Consider the following 18,250-nt stretch of genomic DNA (forward strand, 5'->3'; position numbering starts at 1 on the left):
AGTTTTCAAAGGTCATTAGTTAGTTTTCTATTTTTCTGTGCACCTAACTAGCATAGCACAGTGCCACACTGTTAATCTAACTGAATTGTTATTTATTAATTGTTTTGTAAATATTAAAAGGTGGTCACTTATACATTTAATATTTCCATTTTATCTTACTACAGCAATGCTTTCTAGTTCTGAATTTTTTTTTTACATTAAAACCATCTTCCCCATGTTCTAAGATGGAAAATGGCATTTTAGCACAGCTCTGATTTAAGGGCTGAGTCGGTTTCAAAATTGCTTCCTGGAAAAATCATGGCTTTGCCTGAAAATGCTTGTGATCTCACCACAATGCTAAGGTGGAGTAACCTTCCAGCCTTGTAAGAATACTGGTCAGGAACCTTCACTGTCTCAGTGAATTGGTACCTTTCACCACGTCTTTGGCTGGCTTTCAAGTGTGTCTGTCCTCTTTTAGCCGTGTAGATAGAATACAACTCTAGGTTCTTCCTAGGAATCACTAACCTGGAACAGATAGACTGTGTTGATCAAAAAGCTGTATCGAGGAAAGTTGTATTTAAAGAAGATAATTTGAGGAAAACATTTTTTCAGGTCTGTGAAGTTATTTGTGATTATAGCCATTCCATGTAAATTCTCTGCCTGATACCTTATCTTGTAATTGAAGGAAATGAACTAAGTAATGTCTAAATCCCTGAAGTTCTGTGATATACTATACCACTTAGTCTCTGTGGGAAGAACCAGCTATATACCTAGTGAACATGGGGGACTCATGACTTTCCTTGTTTCCTCAGGAATGGTCTCCATGACTTGAGCACCCTCATGTCTGTAAAGTCACCAGGGCTTTCGCTTTCTTCTCATGTCCAGGTCAGCTGGTTCCCAGTTGCACACATTTATTCTTTTCCATCAGCCTCAGGACCAGATTTTGCTTCCTCTTCTTTTCTAAAGTGTCCCCCATATCCGTACTTTTTTTTTTATGGTTCCCATATCCTTCAGTAATGGTGGTCCAGTGAGATATAGCTTCTATAGCAGTACCTGACAACAAATCATATAGCCTTGATCAGTTTAAAAGTTATGTTCCTGATCTCACCGGGGACCAGAATTGAGCAAATCACTCCGTTTCTTTATCCATAACTGAAGCATAATGATAGCTACAGAGTGCCTATGAAAAATAGGTTAATGTCCAAAAAAGTCCCTAGCCCAGAGGTTGGCACATGGTAGGTGTTGAAAAGCAGTACACTGTCATAAGAAATGGAGACACTCGATTTTGACATGAAACTTCAAGAGTTTAATCCCATAGTGAGAATTTTCTGTTGTCTTCACTTTAGTCAAAGCCCATGTGAGCAGCTGGTCCGCTGCTGCTATTATTACATCCAAGAAGAAGTATTTTTCTTACTTTAGCATAGGTTTGCTTCCTGGGATGAGGTGGAAAGATATCACAGAAGTTCATTCTGTGAAACAAAGATGAACTCATTAGTGTAGCCTGTGGTATCTTTGGTGCCATTCCCACAGTGCATGTCAACTCTCAGTTGTGAGATAAACAGATACAATCTGGAATGCATATTGTACATGATTTAAAGTGCTTACTTTTCCACACTTATTTATCTTCTATGAAAACATAAGTGAATGAAATATCATTTTATTATAAATTACTGCTTGCAACTAATAAGCCAGTTAAAATATTTTTTGCTTCCTCACACATTCGTTTTGTTCTTATTCAAGCATATATTCCAAACTAAAAATTAATATTAAAAGCATATTAATGTAAGCAAAATAAAAGCTTGCCTTTTTAATTAGAGCAAATATGCAACTGCTACTTAGAGCTCCTAATGCAAAATTGCAATCTCACACATTGTAATGATCAGATCTTTTCCTGCAGTCTTCATGCTGTGGCATTTTAGACAACTTTAGTTCTGTAAAGGGTTGCATATAAAAGCAATGTATTGTTAAAACTTTCAATATACCTCTTGATTTTCATGCACAAATATCTGCCTTGTCCTTGTGAGAAAAAAATAAAATCTGAGTTAGCTTGGAATTCCCGGTTGCAATGAAAAAAACTCTACATTTAACCTTCTGCTCTTATTATGTTAAGGCTACGACTCATCTCCAAACAAACCTATGACTGAGGTGATGTTTTGGAATAACATCCTGTGTTTTGGTGGCGCATCACTCTTCAGTGACATTCTGAGGTTGCATTGTATTAGCACATGATATTTTCCCCAGTTAATTGATATCCCAGGTTTGTCCAGGGGAAAATCTACAGCTCCCCCAAACATGCTTGACAAGTTATTATATTTACTTTAGTCAAAGCCCGTGTGTGCAATATCCCTCTTGGAGGTGGTCTATTATTGGAGTCCCATATGCTTTTTGTTTGGGAAGAAAGCAGTCACTGTGTCATACTGTTACATGGAGTATTCTTTTTCAGGGATGTTGTTCCCTTGGGGACCATATCAGGCCAGAGTTCCTTAGTCTAATAAGACCTTTGTAACTCTTATTGTATAAGAGTTCTGGGAGGGAAGCAAGAGTTAAACAGAAAATGTAATTCAAGCAACCATATTGGGCCACATGTGGGAAAACATGACTCTTAGTATTGGATTAAAAAAAGGTATTTGTTGTAGAAAGGACTGTGATGCGAAAACATTCAAGGTATTTTCAGTGTAAATGAAGCCTTTTGTGGCACAGGGAACTTGTAATATTTTAACATTTACCTTAGCTACTGAATATGAATAATCTAAACATACACCACACAGAATTGTCTATTCATAAATTTTATACTTAATAAAGATATTATTAATTATAGAAGTCCTGTATGGTGATATCTAATCTAAGATTTTCTTGTGTGAGTTTTCCCATCAGTAAAATGATGTTTAATCCATATAAAGATAATGATTGTAGCAACATTATATACATATCATTACTCAGTAATACAAAAAATACGCTTATAAGAATTACTCAATTTAATTGTTATACTTCACCAATTGAGGACAGACATGCTGATTATGGTCCATAAAGGTAGAATTTTGAAAGTGAATTTTGCACAATGAACACAGAAGCTCTTCACATTTTGTGGTGATTTCTAATGAAGAGAATTTTAATTTGCACATAGAACTTTTGATACAGAAATCAAAATAAACATTTAATATACTTGACTATTTTGATTAATCATGATAATATAAAATATATTTTCCAAAATGTGAACATTTTACAGTAAAATTTATGACATAATAATGTTTTGAGACTCCTTTTTCTTTTTCTTTTTCTTTTTTTTGTTGTTGTTGTTAACAGCATATGGTTTCACAGCAACGCATTCTAATTCACGAAGATTCCATGAACCTGCTAAGTCTTTATACCTCTCCCTCTTTGCCCAACATTACCTTGGGACTTCCAGCAGTGCCAGCCCAGCTCAATGTAAGTCATTACACAGTGGCCCAAGTGATATTTTCATAGGGGAGCTCTCTTTCATTTCTTGTATATTTACACTTCAGGGAAACTTGGTAGAGTTCATTTCTCAGAGAATTCACCCACTTCACTCTGAGTTGTGCAGAGACATTCAGTTCCATTTCAAATTAAAGAATTATTCTGGTTCACATAATACTATTTATAAAAATAATAACTAACATTTGTATAATGCTTTATAGCTTTTAAAAAAGAAAGTACTCTCCAGACATATTATTTTAGTAGCTCCACACAGCCATTCCATGAAACAGAGATTACAGGCCACAGTGTTACAGTAGAAGAAGCTGAGATTTGGAATATTTAAAATCCCAAGATCACAGAGCCATTAAGTAACATACGTAGGACTCAACCCAGGCCTGTGTTGAGAGCTGTAGCTTCTAAAGCAGGCAGCATAGGTTTATAGAATTTATTTTGTGAATGACTTTATCTTCAGAATTTAAGTTACTGACTCTGTCATAGTAAGGGACATATCTGGAAAACCTCTCTGTGAGCAATATTAAATTCTTCCCAGGAGATTCAGAGTGAATCAGTTACTTTAAAAGTCCTGACATCTGAAATAGGATCTTTGGGAGGTACTGTCCTACTAGCAGAAGATAGCAATAATTATTTTATACGTATTCCCCAAAATAATATAAAAGATGTGTAAGCTTTACCTGGAAAAATTCATCTGTGACTTGTTGTGTAAATAATACTTAGGCAGAGGTCATGGGATGCATTAGGTTTAAAGAGAAATTTTTTCCAACCCTTGGCACCAGTTTTTTTCAAACTTTAGCAGCACATCTTCCATGGAGTTCCAGCTTGTCAAATTCACATCTTTTACAATAAGCCCACGCCAGGAAATTTTAAAGAGTTGACCATTTTGTGATTAGTTTATCTTCAGAATATAAGACCTGTATACGGTATGCTATTTTATGCACAAGCACACCTACCTAACATTTTTAAATGACAAATTTTATAATTGGGTTCAATACATGTTATAAAATCAATCAAAGAGATTCCTGATTATATTTGGCATTTTTACCAAATGTTATCATTTCTCTTACATGATATAGTAATCTTCTACTAGTGAGGAAAAAGCAAAATTTTGTTGTTTTCTATCTGAGGATTGAAGAAGAAAAGCTTAACAATACTGATTTCAGCTATGCCTTTGAATTTCCACATGAAGCGTTAGTAAACAATTGGTTCTAGTGAAAAGAAAAAAAGGAATTAAGGATGAAACTAAATATAAATGTTAATGTATGGTATTTTCACATCTCCACTTATTAAAAATTATTTTTCTTCCATTCCTGTTTTTCCTCTTCTTCAGATGATAAGCAAATACTAACATAAAAGCTTCTTATGACACATGAATAGGCATTTCTTTCCACTCTTTTTTGCGCGTTCTAAGTCATTCCTACCAGCTAACACAAACATACACCACTTTTAATGTGGTCAGAGAGAATTTTTTCCCAAAGGACCAAGTACTAACGCCAGACCATTTAATGTTTCAATGGTAATACAATTTGGTACCGTTGGATGAATAAACCAATGTGGTTTGGATTGAAGTTTCGTTTTTCTTTGCTTCCATTTTGGTGTGGATGAGGCCATCACAATTAATTTTTCAGTTTAGCATTGCTTTGGCAAAGGGATCTCTTAATATTCCATTTCCCCACTGAATAGTGGGAAATTTTAAGGAAAAGAGGCCAGGAGAAGGAATCACTTCTAGATTAAACATTGTGTTGACTTGCCATGTGACTAAGACAAACCATTTACCTCTTTGTCCTTCAATTTCGCCATCACTGAAAATTGCTTTGCTTCCCTGGTGCACAGCAATTTTGAAAGATGAAACATGAGTTTTGAAAAGAAACATGCCACATAATTTTGAGGTATTAGACTTCTGCTTTTGTAATGCCAAAATGACCTCCATTCATTAAATTCTTTGAATAGGATAATGCATTATTACTATTGATGATATAATTATTATTACCTTATTACTGTGTTATCATACATTTCAAGTTCTTAATAGCATTTTTATTTGATCTAATTTCACTTGTAGTTTATTTTATTAAACAAAAGTATCTGCAGTGTCATTTTCAATATTTAGAGATTTGGGGATCTGTTACAAATTAATATAAAATACATGTTTAAATCAAATTCCTGCATTTTTATACAACTGCTCATTGAGTTGGCTGAAGACTTTTATTTTAAAAATTAAATATTGGAAACCTACAGCTCTGTGAACTTATTAGAGGTCATTAGAGGAATTGTTCCTTCTGCATGAAACTCCAAAACTATAGACAGTCTTATCCCAGCTTCTTTTTTGTTAATGTTTATTTATTTATTTTGAGAGAGGAGGTGGGGGGAAGGGCAGAGAGAGGGAGACAGAGAATCCCAAGCAGGCTCCACTCTGTCAGCACAGAGGCTGATGCGGTGCTGAAACTCACAAACTGTGAGATCATGACCAGAGCCAAAGTCAGACTCTTAACAGACTGAGCCACCCAGGTTCTCTTTATCTTCAGCTTCCTCATTGCTAAGATACAGTGACTAGTTCAGCAATTTGAATCAATTTTATGTTTCCAGTATACCTTTTACTTAAACAGTATATTCAAATATTTTAAACATAAACTTCTCAGTTATTAGCCCTGAAATTAGTATTATTATTAGTTAATGCTAAAATAATCTTTAAGTTCAGTACAAGGATACTCAATACTAAATTGTCTCCCAGGCTTCCACCCTATTTTTATTTCTCCTTTGTTGATGCAGTTAGTTTAGAAAGACATGCTGTCGGGCAAAATAGGTGAAGGCGAGTAAGAGGTACACACTTCCAGTTGTAAAATGAAGAAGTCATGGGGATGTAAAGTACAGCATAGGGAATATAGTGAATAAGATTGTGATAACTTCATATGGCAACAGAGGTAACTACACTATCATGGTGAGCAGTTCATAATGAGCACTTCAGCAATGTTGAATCACTATGTTGTACGCCTGAGACTAGTGTAGTGTTGTGTGTGAACTATACTTCAGTTAAAAAAAAGAAAACACTAGGAGAAAAAAAAGACATCCTATTATACATTTTCCCTACTCAGCCATCAGTAAGATGGGGTTTATTTTGGGTAGGGAAAGGAAGGATTATAGAATAAGAAACTCATCTAATGGTGTACAGACCTAATGGATGAAAAAGGATTAACATCTTTATTATTTCTTGACACAGGCTTCGAATTCACTCAAAGAAAAACAGAAGTGTGAGACTCAGACGCTCAGACAAGGCGTTCCTCTGCCTGGGCAGTATGGGGGCAGCATCCCAGCATCTTCAAGCCATCCCCATGTCGCTTTAGAGGGAAAACCCAACAGCAGCCACCAAGCTCTCCTGCAGCATTTGTTACTGAAAGAACAAATGCGACAGCAAAAGCTTCTTGTGACTGGTAATTAATGACACCATCATCTTAGGGCTTTCTTTTATCTGTGTTCCAATGTAATGCCCCTTTAGCTCAAGACCCTATTAAAGATTTACATTGTCATGCAAGGGTCTCCCTGACACTTGGTATTGTGGGAAAGGCTACTATTTTCATTTATTTCTCTAGATACATGGTGGGGAAAACACCTCACCTTGTTAAACCTTCATACGTACCAGAGTCGATTACTGGTGAGTCACTGGTGAGATGCATACCTATCTAATGTTCTGGCATTTCTGCCTTTACCCCATACAACCTAGGTTTCTTCTGTTGTTTGCCCAGCAGAATCACTAGTTTCACCAAATTTCTCATATATCTATTTTCTGTGGCTTTTTGTTCTTTTATAAAGCAAAATTGTATGTGTGTGTGTTACATTTTTTTTTTCAGGCGGAGTTCCCTTACATCCTCAGTCTCCATTGGCAACAAAAGAGAGAATTTCACCTGGCATTAGAGGTACCCACAAATTACCCCGTCACAGACCCCTGAATCGAACCCAGTCCGCACCTTTGCCTCAGAGCACATTGGCTCAGCTGGTCATTCAGCAGCAACACCAGCAATTCTTGGAGAAGCAGAAGCAATACCAGCAGCAGATCCACATGAACAAAGTAAGCCCCCAAGCCGAAGTCAAAATGTCATAACCACCAATGGGGGAAATTGGGGTTCTCTTCACTGATCGGGGCACATGAGAGGAGAATGTTGGGATCTATCCATCACAGTCAAAAGGAGATCGCCATCCTAGCCCTCAGGGACAGCATCACAATATCAGTATTTTCACCATGACTACAGTCACAGGATGCTTATGGCAAAACTGAGATTATGGATTAGTAAGGGCTTTCATGATTGAAGCCCTATCTTAATACATAAGCGCACACAGGCACCTGTGTGCAGAGCCCCATTTTCTGGTATTGTAGAAAAGGCTTGAGGCAGAGTTGAATGTGGTGGATCGACAGCTCAAAAAGTTTGCACAGGTGCAGGCAGATATGACAAAGTTAGCCAACAGAGTATTTCTCAGCAACTTGTATGTATCCATGTTGCATTTATTTTTTAGTATGCCCCACTTCATTCCAAACAATGTTTGAAGCAATTTCTCAGAAATATGTGGTAATTTTCTGGCAGCCTTATTGTGGCCAAAATGGAAAGCTGATGTATGTATCACACCACATCCTTAGGAGCTCTCCTGCTGAGGCAACCACAAAGAAATAGTGATTACAATATGACAATATCAGACAGGCCAGGCCAGTAACATTTTCAGTGAATTCATAAGCAAAACTGGTCTTCCCAGCTTTGCCACTACCGTCTGCTAGGAGTTTCCAAAGCAGAGTCTTCTCCTTCCTGGACAGTGTTTTGGTCCTGGATGTCATAATTCTACCCAGTCTCCACTGTTACTGTATCACCTACAAGTATCATGGAGAGAGGTTTTATATTAAGAAATGACATTCTGTTTACTGATAGGTAGCTAAAAAGTGGCTTACTGTTTAAAAGTTTTATTGTATAGTGATGTAAACAAAGCAAAACCTCCTGGGCAAAGATCAAATCATCTTTGTAATAGCATTTAGGAGAAAGGGGGTCTTTATCATGTGCTCACTTACCATGTGTTTATTGCAGGTAGGGTAGGGCGAGAGTTTTTCTCTTCTCTTTGGCCTCCAGCTTAATAAGGCAGAGCCATGAAGGAAACACAGGCTGAATACCATACTGCTGAACAGAAATTCCTCCAGCCCAGCCCTTTGCTGCTTTCAAAGATGATGTGTATGTGTGTGGGATTGGGGAAATAGGACCAGGGGATAGATGGCGGTGGTGACTACCTTTCCTGCCGTCTTTCATTCTACTGCAGACTATATTTCACTATATTGCTTATTACTCTTTATATATCATCAGATTGATGCCTGTTTCGTTGCTACCACATTTCTCTAAATTTATCAAATTATTTTGTATCTAATCAGTCTCACTGGAGGCAATCAACTTCCTTCTTGTGTAGTGACGGAGTACTTTTGATTTAAGAGTGTATGTCTGCTATATTATGGTAGAGTTCGGTTTGTTTGTTTTGTGGTCTCTCAGCACTACTTATAACTACTGGGAATTCCTGAAAAATTGTCCAGTGACCAGTGAGGAAAACTTTATGCAGAAAGAAAGATTAGGAATCCTACATTTTGCCTCATAATATTTTGATCTGGAATTAAGTTCGTTAGATTCCTGTTAATTTAAGATTATTTGGGAATACATTTTTCATGACCTAGAGATGCTGGTGTTTCAGACTCAGTGGTATGCTAATAACAGAATCTTTATATTTTAGTATCACACTTGAGATTTTGACAGGCGGATGCTAACCTCAGTCACATGGAAGAAACTAAGATGAAAAGCAGGCATTTGCATTTGAGCAATGAGAAGAGCAAATCTTATCAGAGACCTTCTCCCATGTGGAGCTGATTCCTTGGAATCTGTTAAGAATTCTTCCCAAAATTAGAAACAAACCTATACTCTCAGGTACATGTTTGTACAGTGGTTTGACTATTAAATCTTGTCTTAATTAGGCAAAATGAAGTCCAGAAAACTTCAAAGTACAAAGCTGATCTTTATATATTAACCCCTCTCAGCTTGGGTGTTTAGATTACTCAAGCAGGTCTCCAGTTGGCTTTTCTCCAAGTATGTATTCCATATGTTTGATCAAATGGCATATGCACGTTGGGTATTCTCCAGATTTTGAAAATATTTCACCTGCCCTCAATTGTGTGAGGGAACAGAGAAGAATCTTAAAGAAGAAAATATTGAATCTCTGACCTATTCTGAAGTATTCACAATAGAACCATGAAGAAATGAATTGCTACTGTTCTCCCTTCCCCAGGAGGTGATGAAAACATTTATTTCACATTATGTGAGGGCCATAACTGAGATGCCAAAAACCAATGCGTTTGTGTATAATTATATATTTATGTGTATTCTAACCATTTTGAATACCCATTAATGAGAAATAACCACAGAAAATTTAATTTATGTCATTTTTCTTTCCTGTTAAAATGGATGAATCTATATTGAATCTATTCAAAATGGAACCAAATAGTTGGCATCATAAAAATGTCCCTGCTCTTGAGGTACTTACAGTAGCAGGAAATACATGCTCACATAAAGACATTGGTATACAGATACCCTGTTTGAAAATGTCCTTTTCTTTTGCTCCTTCAAATTTTTTTTTAAGATTTAGAGAAGCAAAAATGCAGTGACAACAAAAGAAAAAATAAGTGTATTTGTCTCTAAACCTATAGCATATTAAATATGATTGTCCTTCCTGGCATGAAATTTTTTTAATGTTTATTTATTTATTTTTGAGAGAGAGAGAGGGATGGCAGAGAGAGAGGGAGAGAGAATCCTAAGCAGGCTGTGCACTGTTAGTGTAGAGCCCAGTGCAGGGCTTGAACCCACCAACCGTGAGATTATGACCTGAGCTGAAACCAAGAGTTGGATGCTTAACCGACTGAGCCACCCAGGTGCCCTGCTGGTATTATTTTTTTTTAATTTTTTATGTTTTTTAATTTTAATTTTGAGAGAGAGAGAGCGAGAGAGCATGAGAGCAAGTGGGGGAGGGACAGAAGGAGAGGGAAACAGGATTGAAAGCAGGCTCTAGGCTCTGAGCTGTCAGCACAGAATCTGATGTGGGGCTTGAACTCACATCCTAGGAGATCATAACCTAAGCCAAAGTCCGCACTCCACCGACTGAGCCACCCAGGTGACCCTCCCCCTAGTGTGAAATTTTTAATGATGTAATTGAATTGCTAATCATCATTAGAAGTCAAAGCAAATCTATATTTTTCAGAGTTTATATAATAATTGACTTATTAAATTTGGAAAGCTTTGTCATATCTTACTATTATTTGAATCAACCATTTATGAAAGCCGTCATTCCTGCTTACTATAACTATACAATGTAAATATTATTAATCATACTAAATAACTTACCTACCCATTGCTTGATACTTTAATGACATTTACATGGGAAATTTGTGTGTCATAAGGATTATTTGTCTCATACAATTATGGTGTAAGTACTTAATTGCTTAGCAGAAATATCCCTGGAATGGGTATATACAGTATTTATATTGTTACATCTACAAAATGGGGCAAGGTAGAAATGTAAGTGGAAAACCTGTCAGAATGATTTGTCTTTATACTCATCAGGTTGAATATTTTATTTTCACTGAAGGTATTTTGAGAAGTTTAACCATAAAAAAAAAAAAGTCATGGTTTACACTATTTGTTCTTTTGTTTTCTTGAGACATTTAAAGTATTCAGGAATGCATTGAACAATTTCTGTTGCTAAGGTATGGTACATTCATGAAACAATGACTTGTGGGCATTTTTTAAAAACAAAGATTCTTTATGCTAGTATCAAAAGAAGATTGATGTTGGGCACCTAGGTAGTTTGGTCGATTAAGCACCCAATTTTGGCTCAGGTCATGATCTTGTGTTTTGTGAGTTTGAGCCCCGCATCAGGCTCTCTGCTGTCAGCATGGAGCCTTCTTTGGATCCTCTGTACCCCTTTCTGTCCCTCCCCCTGCTTGTGCCCATGTGTGGGTGCTCTCCCTCTCAAAAATGAACATTTTAAAAAAAAGAGGATTGTTGCTTTTGCCAGGTATCTTTTGTTTATTTACTGAAAGATAAAAATGGTTTCTAAAGCAAAATTTTCCCCATAAATAAAAAAAGGCAAACAAAAAAGTAAGAGGGTATTGGCAATTTTCTTCTGGGATCATTTTAAATTTGAATCTTGCCACAGATTTTTCTGTTAAAAAAAAGACTATGATTAATGAAAACAAAACACACTGCAGGTTTTTTATGATTTTTGAAGGAATATACCAATCACTGCCTAATTAATAGAAGGGCAAATCTCTAGTTGTAACACTATCTGAATGATACACAGGAATTTTCCTGAGTGTCTTCAGGCATTTTTGTTGTGAGATAATCTGGCCTTGACCTCTGCCCCCTGCCCAATGGCATTATTCTTTAAATTGTTTCTCTGTTATAGTATGTATAGGATAGCATTGATGCACACCGAATAATTTCTATTTTAATTAGAATTGTTCTAATACCTATGTTTTTCATATTCATTCTATCAAAACCACATGAGCAGAAAATTTAAGAAATTTCTTTCTTCATTCAGTACTTATTTGAATGAAATACCAATTTATTATGCATTTATCCATTTAGCAACTCATTGAATTCTTGCTTTGTGCCAGACACTATTTTAATCACTAAGAAAATAACATTCAGAGTCCTCATGGAGCTTAAAGTATGGGGAGCAAGGGAGTGAATTATTCAGTAAACGGTAATACGATGTGTTATGTACTAGGATAGGGAACATGAGGAAGAAAATTGTTTTCATTGAGGAAGTAAAACTTGAGACTTGTTTGGTTACCTCCTTGGGTTCTTCTGTCCTTTTTTATCTCTTTCTTTCTTTCTTTCTTTCTTTCTTTCTTTCTTTCTTTCTTTCTTTCCCTTTGTAATATACTCTGTGATAAATATCTTATGCATTCCTATGACTGGACATCAGCCAACACTTTTTTTAAAAACCCAGATAAATCATGAGATGATATCTTAAATATGTCAAAGTTCACTGTAGATATAAGTATTTATTATATATTTATTACTATGATACTTAGGCATTTTGACATGAGTGCTATTTTATCATAATAAAAATATATCTAAGACAAGATTAGTAAAAGGGAGGCCAAGCAGATGTCCTGCGTTACCCTTATTAAAACAGGTAGAAATTATGTCTGACAAGCAAGGCATGAATATAATTTTGCTCAAATGCTTGAACGGAGCAAATGGGGAGTTTTCATTAATTTTAGAAGAGAATTTGACCATTTATTTGAGTAATATCTGTTGTATTCTTTTTCCTGATATAATTTTCTAACAGAAATGTTACATATTCTTCATAACCCCTCATGATTCATACCTACTCCTTGTTCCCAATCATGCATCCACAGCAACCCAGGGGACTATAGTCTGTCATGCCTGTGCTCACACACAAACATAGTGTGCATATATGTGTGTTATTTTGTTCTTACAAAATATCCCCGAAGGTAGTTCTAAAATAAAACTATTTTGTACACTGTTGAGCAAAGCGTATGTTTTCCCAAGGAAATTTATTTGAAGAACAACTGTAAAGATGTTACATTCCAGAAAGTTTATATTTTTAAGTCTCATGTCCTATTATCATGTCCTAAATCAAGGGAACACTTTGTGTTAGCTTTATTTTAATAAAGGTGATTATATCCATGGCTTCTTGTGGGAAGGTTAAAATTTTAAGTATAATTAGATGAGGATGATGTACCCATCTTTGCTTTTTGATGCACCTATTACTCCTGGTGTATCTTTCATGCACTGTGGCTCTTCCTAGCACCTTCTCCATAGGTACCTTAGGGATACGGTCTTTCACGTAATACCGGCTCCCTTTTATAAGTAGGACCCACTGTAGGCTGGGACACAATGCTAACCTTCTTATGTACATTATTTTCTCAGACTTAACAACTCATTCTTTTTAATATCAAGAAAGTTAATTTTAAAGGGCTTAAGTAAGTTGACCTAGGGGACAGGCTAGAAGTTGACAGAACTAGACTTCTGACATAGGTTGTATGACACAAAAACCTGTCCTGAACCTAAATGTGTACTTACGATTTTAGTGTTGTTTTCTTCACCAAGCAGAAGAAAATATTTCCTTTAAAAATTTTTTTTATTTACTCTTTTTTACTTCTTTTTTTAATTTTTATTTTTAGCAAGCACGCGAGCAGTGGAGAGGGGCAGACAGAGAGAGAGAGAGAATCTTAAGCAGGCTCCAAACTCAGCACAGTGCCCAATGTGGGGCTTGATCTCATGACCCTGGGATCATGACCTGAACTGAAATCGAGAGTCAGACACTCAACTGACTGAGCCACCCAGGCATCCCTCTTTTTTTAACAAAAATTTTTGTTTTAAGTAGGCTCCACACCCAACATGGGGCTTGAACTGGTGACTCCGTTATCAAGGGTCACGTGCTCTACTGACTGAGCCAGTCACGTTCTCCAAGACAAGTTTTTCCTAATTTTATTTTTGCAAAAAAGTAGAGAACTTACAATTGAAGAGAAGGCAAACAAGCAAGCAAACAACAACAACAAAAAAAAAGGCCATCTTATTTTATGTATTTATTTATTTTTGGTATTGGTTTGGATTTGCTGAAATGAAGAAATTTGTTTTCCTGACCTTACTTCCCAACTTTTCATACATTGTCCTCCCTCCAGTGACTAATTTGGAAGTTGATTTACATGGTGGGACATATTAAAGCTTCCCAACAGTGCTGTGAGTGCAGTACAGCCCGACCATGTTTCATGCCTTTCTTGCATGCTGTAAAATCGTCATTTCTTTAGATTGAGCAAACATCTTCTCATAAGAGTTCTGAGCTGGCCTGATGCTGAACGTCTACTGACTTCATCAAGTTCAACTGAAATGCAAATTTGGCATCTCCTCTCTGGGTGGTTGGAAAATGCCTTGTTTTATGTTTTGAAAAATGGATGAGTAGAAACTTGAACTGGGCTTTCATTTAGGAAAGTAGGCATTACCGTTGTCAGGTTTAATTTCTCTCTATCCATTTGACAGTATGTTTCCATGCAGAGCCTTTAATCAACAATTTAGGATTACATTTTGCCCATTAGATGGATAGTATGTCCAAAAACTTTAGCAAGCACTGAAAGGCAGTCTTAATTTTATAACAGTAAAAAGCCTCCTAGATTATTTATCTATCTATAGAGGTTTATAAAAGAAACTTTGACTTTGCCCTTAAATAGATGCTATTTCGACATGATTAGCCCAGTGTAAATAGATTCGTGTAGGTATGTACTGAGCTTCAAAAAAACCACTTACTGCAATACTGGCTTACATCATCGTAGAGAATTCATATAGAACCATTTCACTACATAATTACAAGTTGATGGTTTATAATATACAGAAAATGGCTTGTTGCTTTATTATTAGATGTGATGAAATCCGGTGTTTGTAAAAGAAACTAAATGACCATTTCAGTGGATTAATGTGTAACTTTCGTAAACGTTCCCAGTGCTGCTTTCATAACTTGAAGACCAAGGGAAGGACCTCGACCTTTCCTTTTCACTCTGCACTGTTAATCTAGTCAGAGACGCTTTTACTGAATGAGAAAAACAATAGTTGGACATGACTATGAGGTAAGAAAATAGGGGAAAGAAAAATATCTGGGGAATTAAACCATGTGAGTGGTTTGACTGATGTTGATTCCAGGCTGTTCAAAGAGAGAGGAAAGCTAAATAATTTGGTTGTTTCTCAACCTTGACAAATAGTTTCATTTGACAGGATGAAATAATTAAGTCTTACTAAGGAATTTTTAATATAGCTAAGTGATTTGTGGACATGAAAACCACCAGTATGTAGCAGTCCCTTTGTTATAGATTTTGGCTGCTTATAAAGTCCTGATTTTAGTTTTCTTGCCCTGTATCTTTCCGCCCTGTCTCTAAATACTTACGAAATCTCAGGGATTATAGTGACCCTGAAATGTCATATGATCTAGAGTATTCCCATTCCTTCAGGCAGAATTGCATCCAGGGCTAAGCTCCCATATCCAAAATGCACCATTACTCTCTTGCTATCGACTGAGTTGTATCACCCAGCAATAAAAACTCACTTCTAAAAATAATTTTCTGGCATGGAGTCATTGATGGTGTTCCACAATGATTTATTAGCAACCACTATGCTTCTGCATACTGAAAATGAAAATAAAGAAGGCCTGTTCTTTCCCTTGAATGGTTCATAGGCCTGCAAACAGATCATTCCAGTCCAAGATAGTTCTATATAATGCGTAGCTCATATGAATTGCAAAATCTAGAATGCTTGGTAACATTTCCAAGAGAAGTTTCTGATGTCTTGCAGAATTATTTGTTAGTTTTGCAACTTTGGACAAAGTGTTGAGCCTCCTTGTCCAATAATTCTCTAATCTGCATGTTTTAGAGGTTTATAGTGCGGATCCCATGAAAGGATGTACTGAAAGTGCTTTGTAAACATGGTGAGCACGACTGAAATCTTAATGCAGTATTTATATTCTTATTTAGCACTCATAGTTCTTTTTGTTATTATTCTGTTAATGAAAACGGTTATCTGGAAGTGCTAAAATATCTCCAAGACACGCATTTCCTACTTGCCTCAATCTTGCATCAAGCTACTTTGTTGTAAACCAAACCACTAAATTTTGTTCCCGCTTGAGTCTTTGTAGTCATCATGAAGCGGAACTTTGATTTCTGTTTGGAACACCATGTATGTTAATTATTGAATTATTTATTGAGGTATAATTTACACAGCAAAATATATTCCTTTTGCTGTATAATTCGGTGAGTTTTGACAAATGCATATCGTCATATAATTACCACAATCAAGATAGAGAGCAGTTACCTCAACTTCCAAACTTTCTTTGTCTTGCTCCTTTGTCGTCAATTCCTACCCCTACCTCCAGCCCCAGGCAAAGTAGTTTAATTTTTGACCGTGTGGGAAACATAAAACAAATAACAAGTATGAAGGATGGTATATTTTGAGAGCAAGCAGACATCAGCTCTAAATGATCTAAACCATAGAATGTTTAAGGAAGAAGGGCCATAAGGGATTATTTTCAGAGGTCATAGGTGGACACTCTGTGGACTGCTGTCGTTGGACAGCTTGGTATCTTAAGCATTTCAATTTTTTGTCAATCTTTAAAAATAGAAAGATTTCAAATGCAAATCTGATTTCTGGCATTGTCTGAAAAATTGAAAATCTGGCTACACTGGGGCCCACATTTCCATGTGGCAATTGTTTTCTGTGGTTTATTCTTGGTATCCATTTTAAATAGGGCTTGTACTGCTATCCAGATGACCAAAGCAAGGGTTGGCAAATGGGGAGAAAGGGAAATGTTTATCAGTCAGTTGATCTGAAGATCATTGGCTTTGAGATCTTGTCTATTCTGAGACACAGTCCAAAATTGCCAAGGGTGCCTTTCCTTAACTGTGCCTCTATTCATTGCCCTTAAAAAGCAAAGAAAGAGAACTTTGAAAGAACGTGTACTATCAACTAAAGATTGGAAAGGGGACTTTTAGGGGAAAATCCTATTATGTAATATAAAAATGCATAAAATGGCATAGTGATGTAAAAGAAGGAAAAATAGGTCATTTGTGTTCTAGTTGTCTTGTAACACTCTCTTGCTAAACTTTCTGTGTTCTAAAAGTTAGATCTTTCTGTTTCTACTTTTGCCTGCCTACATCCAATATTCTATAGTAACCAGAGTGATCATTTACAAATGCAAATCAAATCATGTTAAGGGCTTGCTTAAAATTGCCCAGTTGCTCCTTACTGTTCATGAGATAAAATCCAAACATCTTTTTGTGGCCTGCAAGGCTGTTGTGATCTGGCTCTTGCCCCTGTCACTGACCTCATCTCCTACTCCCTTCCCTTACTTGCTGAGCCTCAGCCATGTTGGCCTCCTTTTCAGTCTGTTGGGAATGCCGTTCCATCTCCAGGAGTTGTGTTATCCACTGTACTGTATGGTAGGTTCAACTTCCAGATCTTCTCATGACTTGACCGTGGTGTTGGAGCCCCTCTTAGCTTAAACCTCACATCTTCTGAGGGCCTTTCCTGCCCATACAAATGAGACACAGACGCTCACCCCTTCCCCCATCATTCCTTACCACATTAAGTTCCAGTCTTCAATTGCTTACTTTCTGTTTCCTTTTCTGAGAGCTCGCCTGACTGCTCTTCTCAGGATGTGGCATATAGTAAGTGTTCAACAAAAATTGTCAAATGAATAAAGAGTGGGTGGGTAACTTTCTCAAACTCACTGGAAGGAGGAAATTTTCAGTATCCTTTCCAGTTCCGAGGGTTAACACTTACTTAAGTTATTGAAATATTAGGATGTTTTGAAGCCAGAAAAGGGGTATTTTAATTGCATGCATTGATTTAGACAACCATTTGAAGTTATAAAGATAAACACGTGTTTATTAAGTATTCACTTAATCCCTGGATTAGTTTTATATCTCTTCAATATTGGGAAGAAGGAATATTTTTCAGTTTAGACTTAATTTATGTGAATAATGAACCAATATTTAGAAAATATTTTTCTCTTGTCATTTAGTTTTGGTTCCTCTGGTTATTTCCCTAAAATGCACAGAAGTGAAATGACATGGAGTATTTTGGCTTGAGGTAGAGTTCTTCTCTAAGTAGACCTCTTGATTTGAAAACCCTCCAAACGCTGCATGCTGTTTTTGAGAACAGTTGGTACGTACCTAATCTATTTGTGATTTGAGACAGAATTTTATCATTGTTTTACAATCTAGTTTCCTTGGAGCTTAAGGGAA

General features: G+C 36.4%; 1 protein-coding gene across 26 annotated transcripts in view; it reads left to right on the forward strand.

The window, feature by feature from the left end:
* HDAC9 (histone deacetylase 9) overlaps positions 1 to 18,250 on the forward strand; it is a 930,192-nt gene that overhangs the window by 537,012 nt on the left and 374,930 nt on the right. For 25 of the 26 annotated variants that reach the window (XM_078441511.1, XM_078441488.1, XM_078441490.1 and 22 more), the window contains 3 exons: positions 3,283 to 3,405; positions 6,644 to 6,854; positions 7,272 to 7,489. In XM_078441511.1, the coding sequence (XP_078297637.1) occupies positions 3,283 to 3,405; positions 6,644 to 6,854; positions 7,272 to 7,489 (552 nt within the window). The remainder of the gene's footprint in view (positions 1 to 3,282; positions 3,406 to 6,643; positions 6,855 to 7,271; positions 7,490 to 18,250) is intronic. The other variant, XM_078441509.1, reaches the window with a different exon arrangement.

This window comes from Panthera onca, chromosome A2 (genome assembly GCF_046562875.1).
Source record: "Panthera onca isolate mPanOnc1 chromosome A2, mPanOnc1 haplotype 2, whole genome shotgun sequence".
Classification (NCBI taxonomy): domain Eukaryota; kingdom Metazoa; phylum Chordata; class Mammalia; order Carnivora; family Felidae; genus Panthera; species Panthera onca.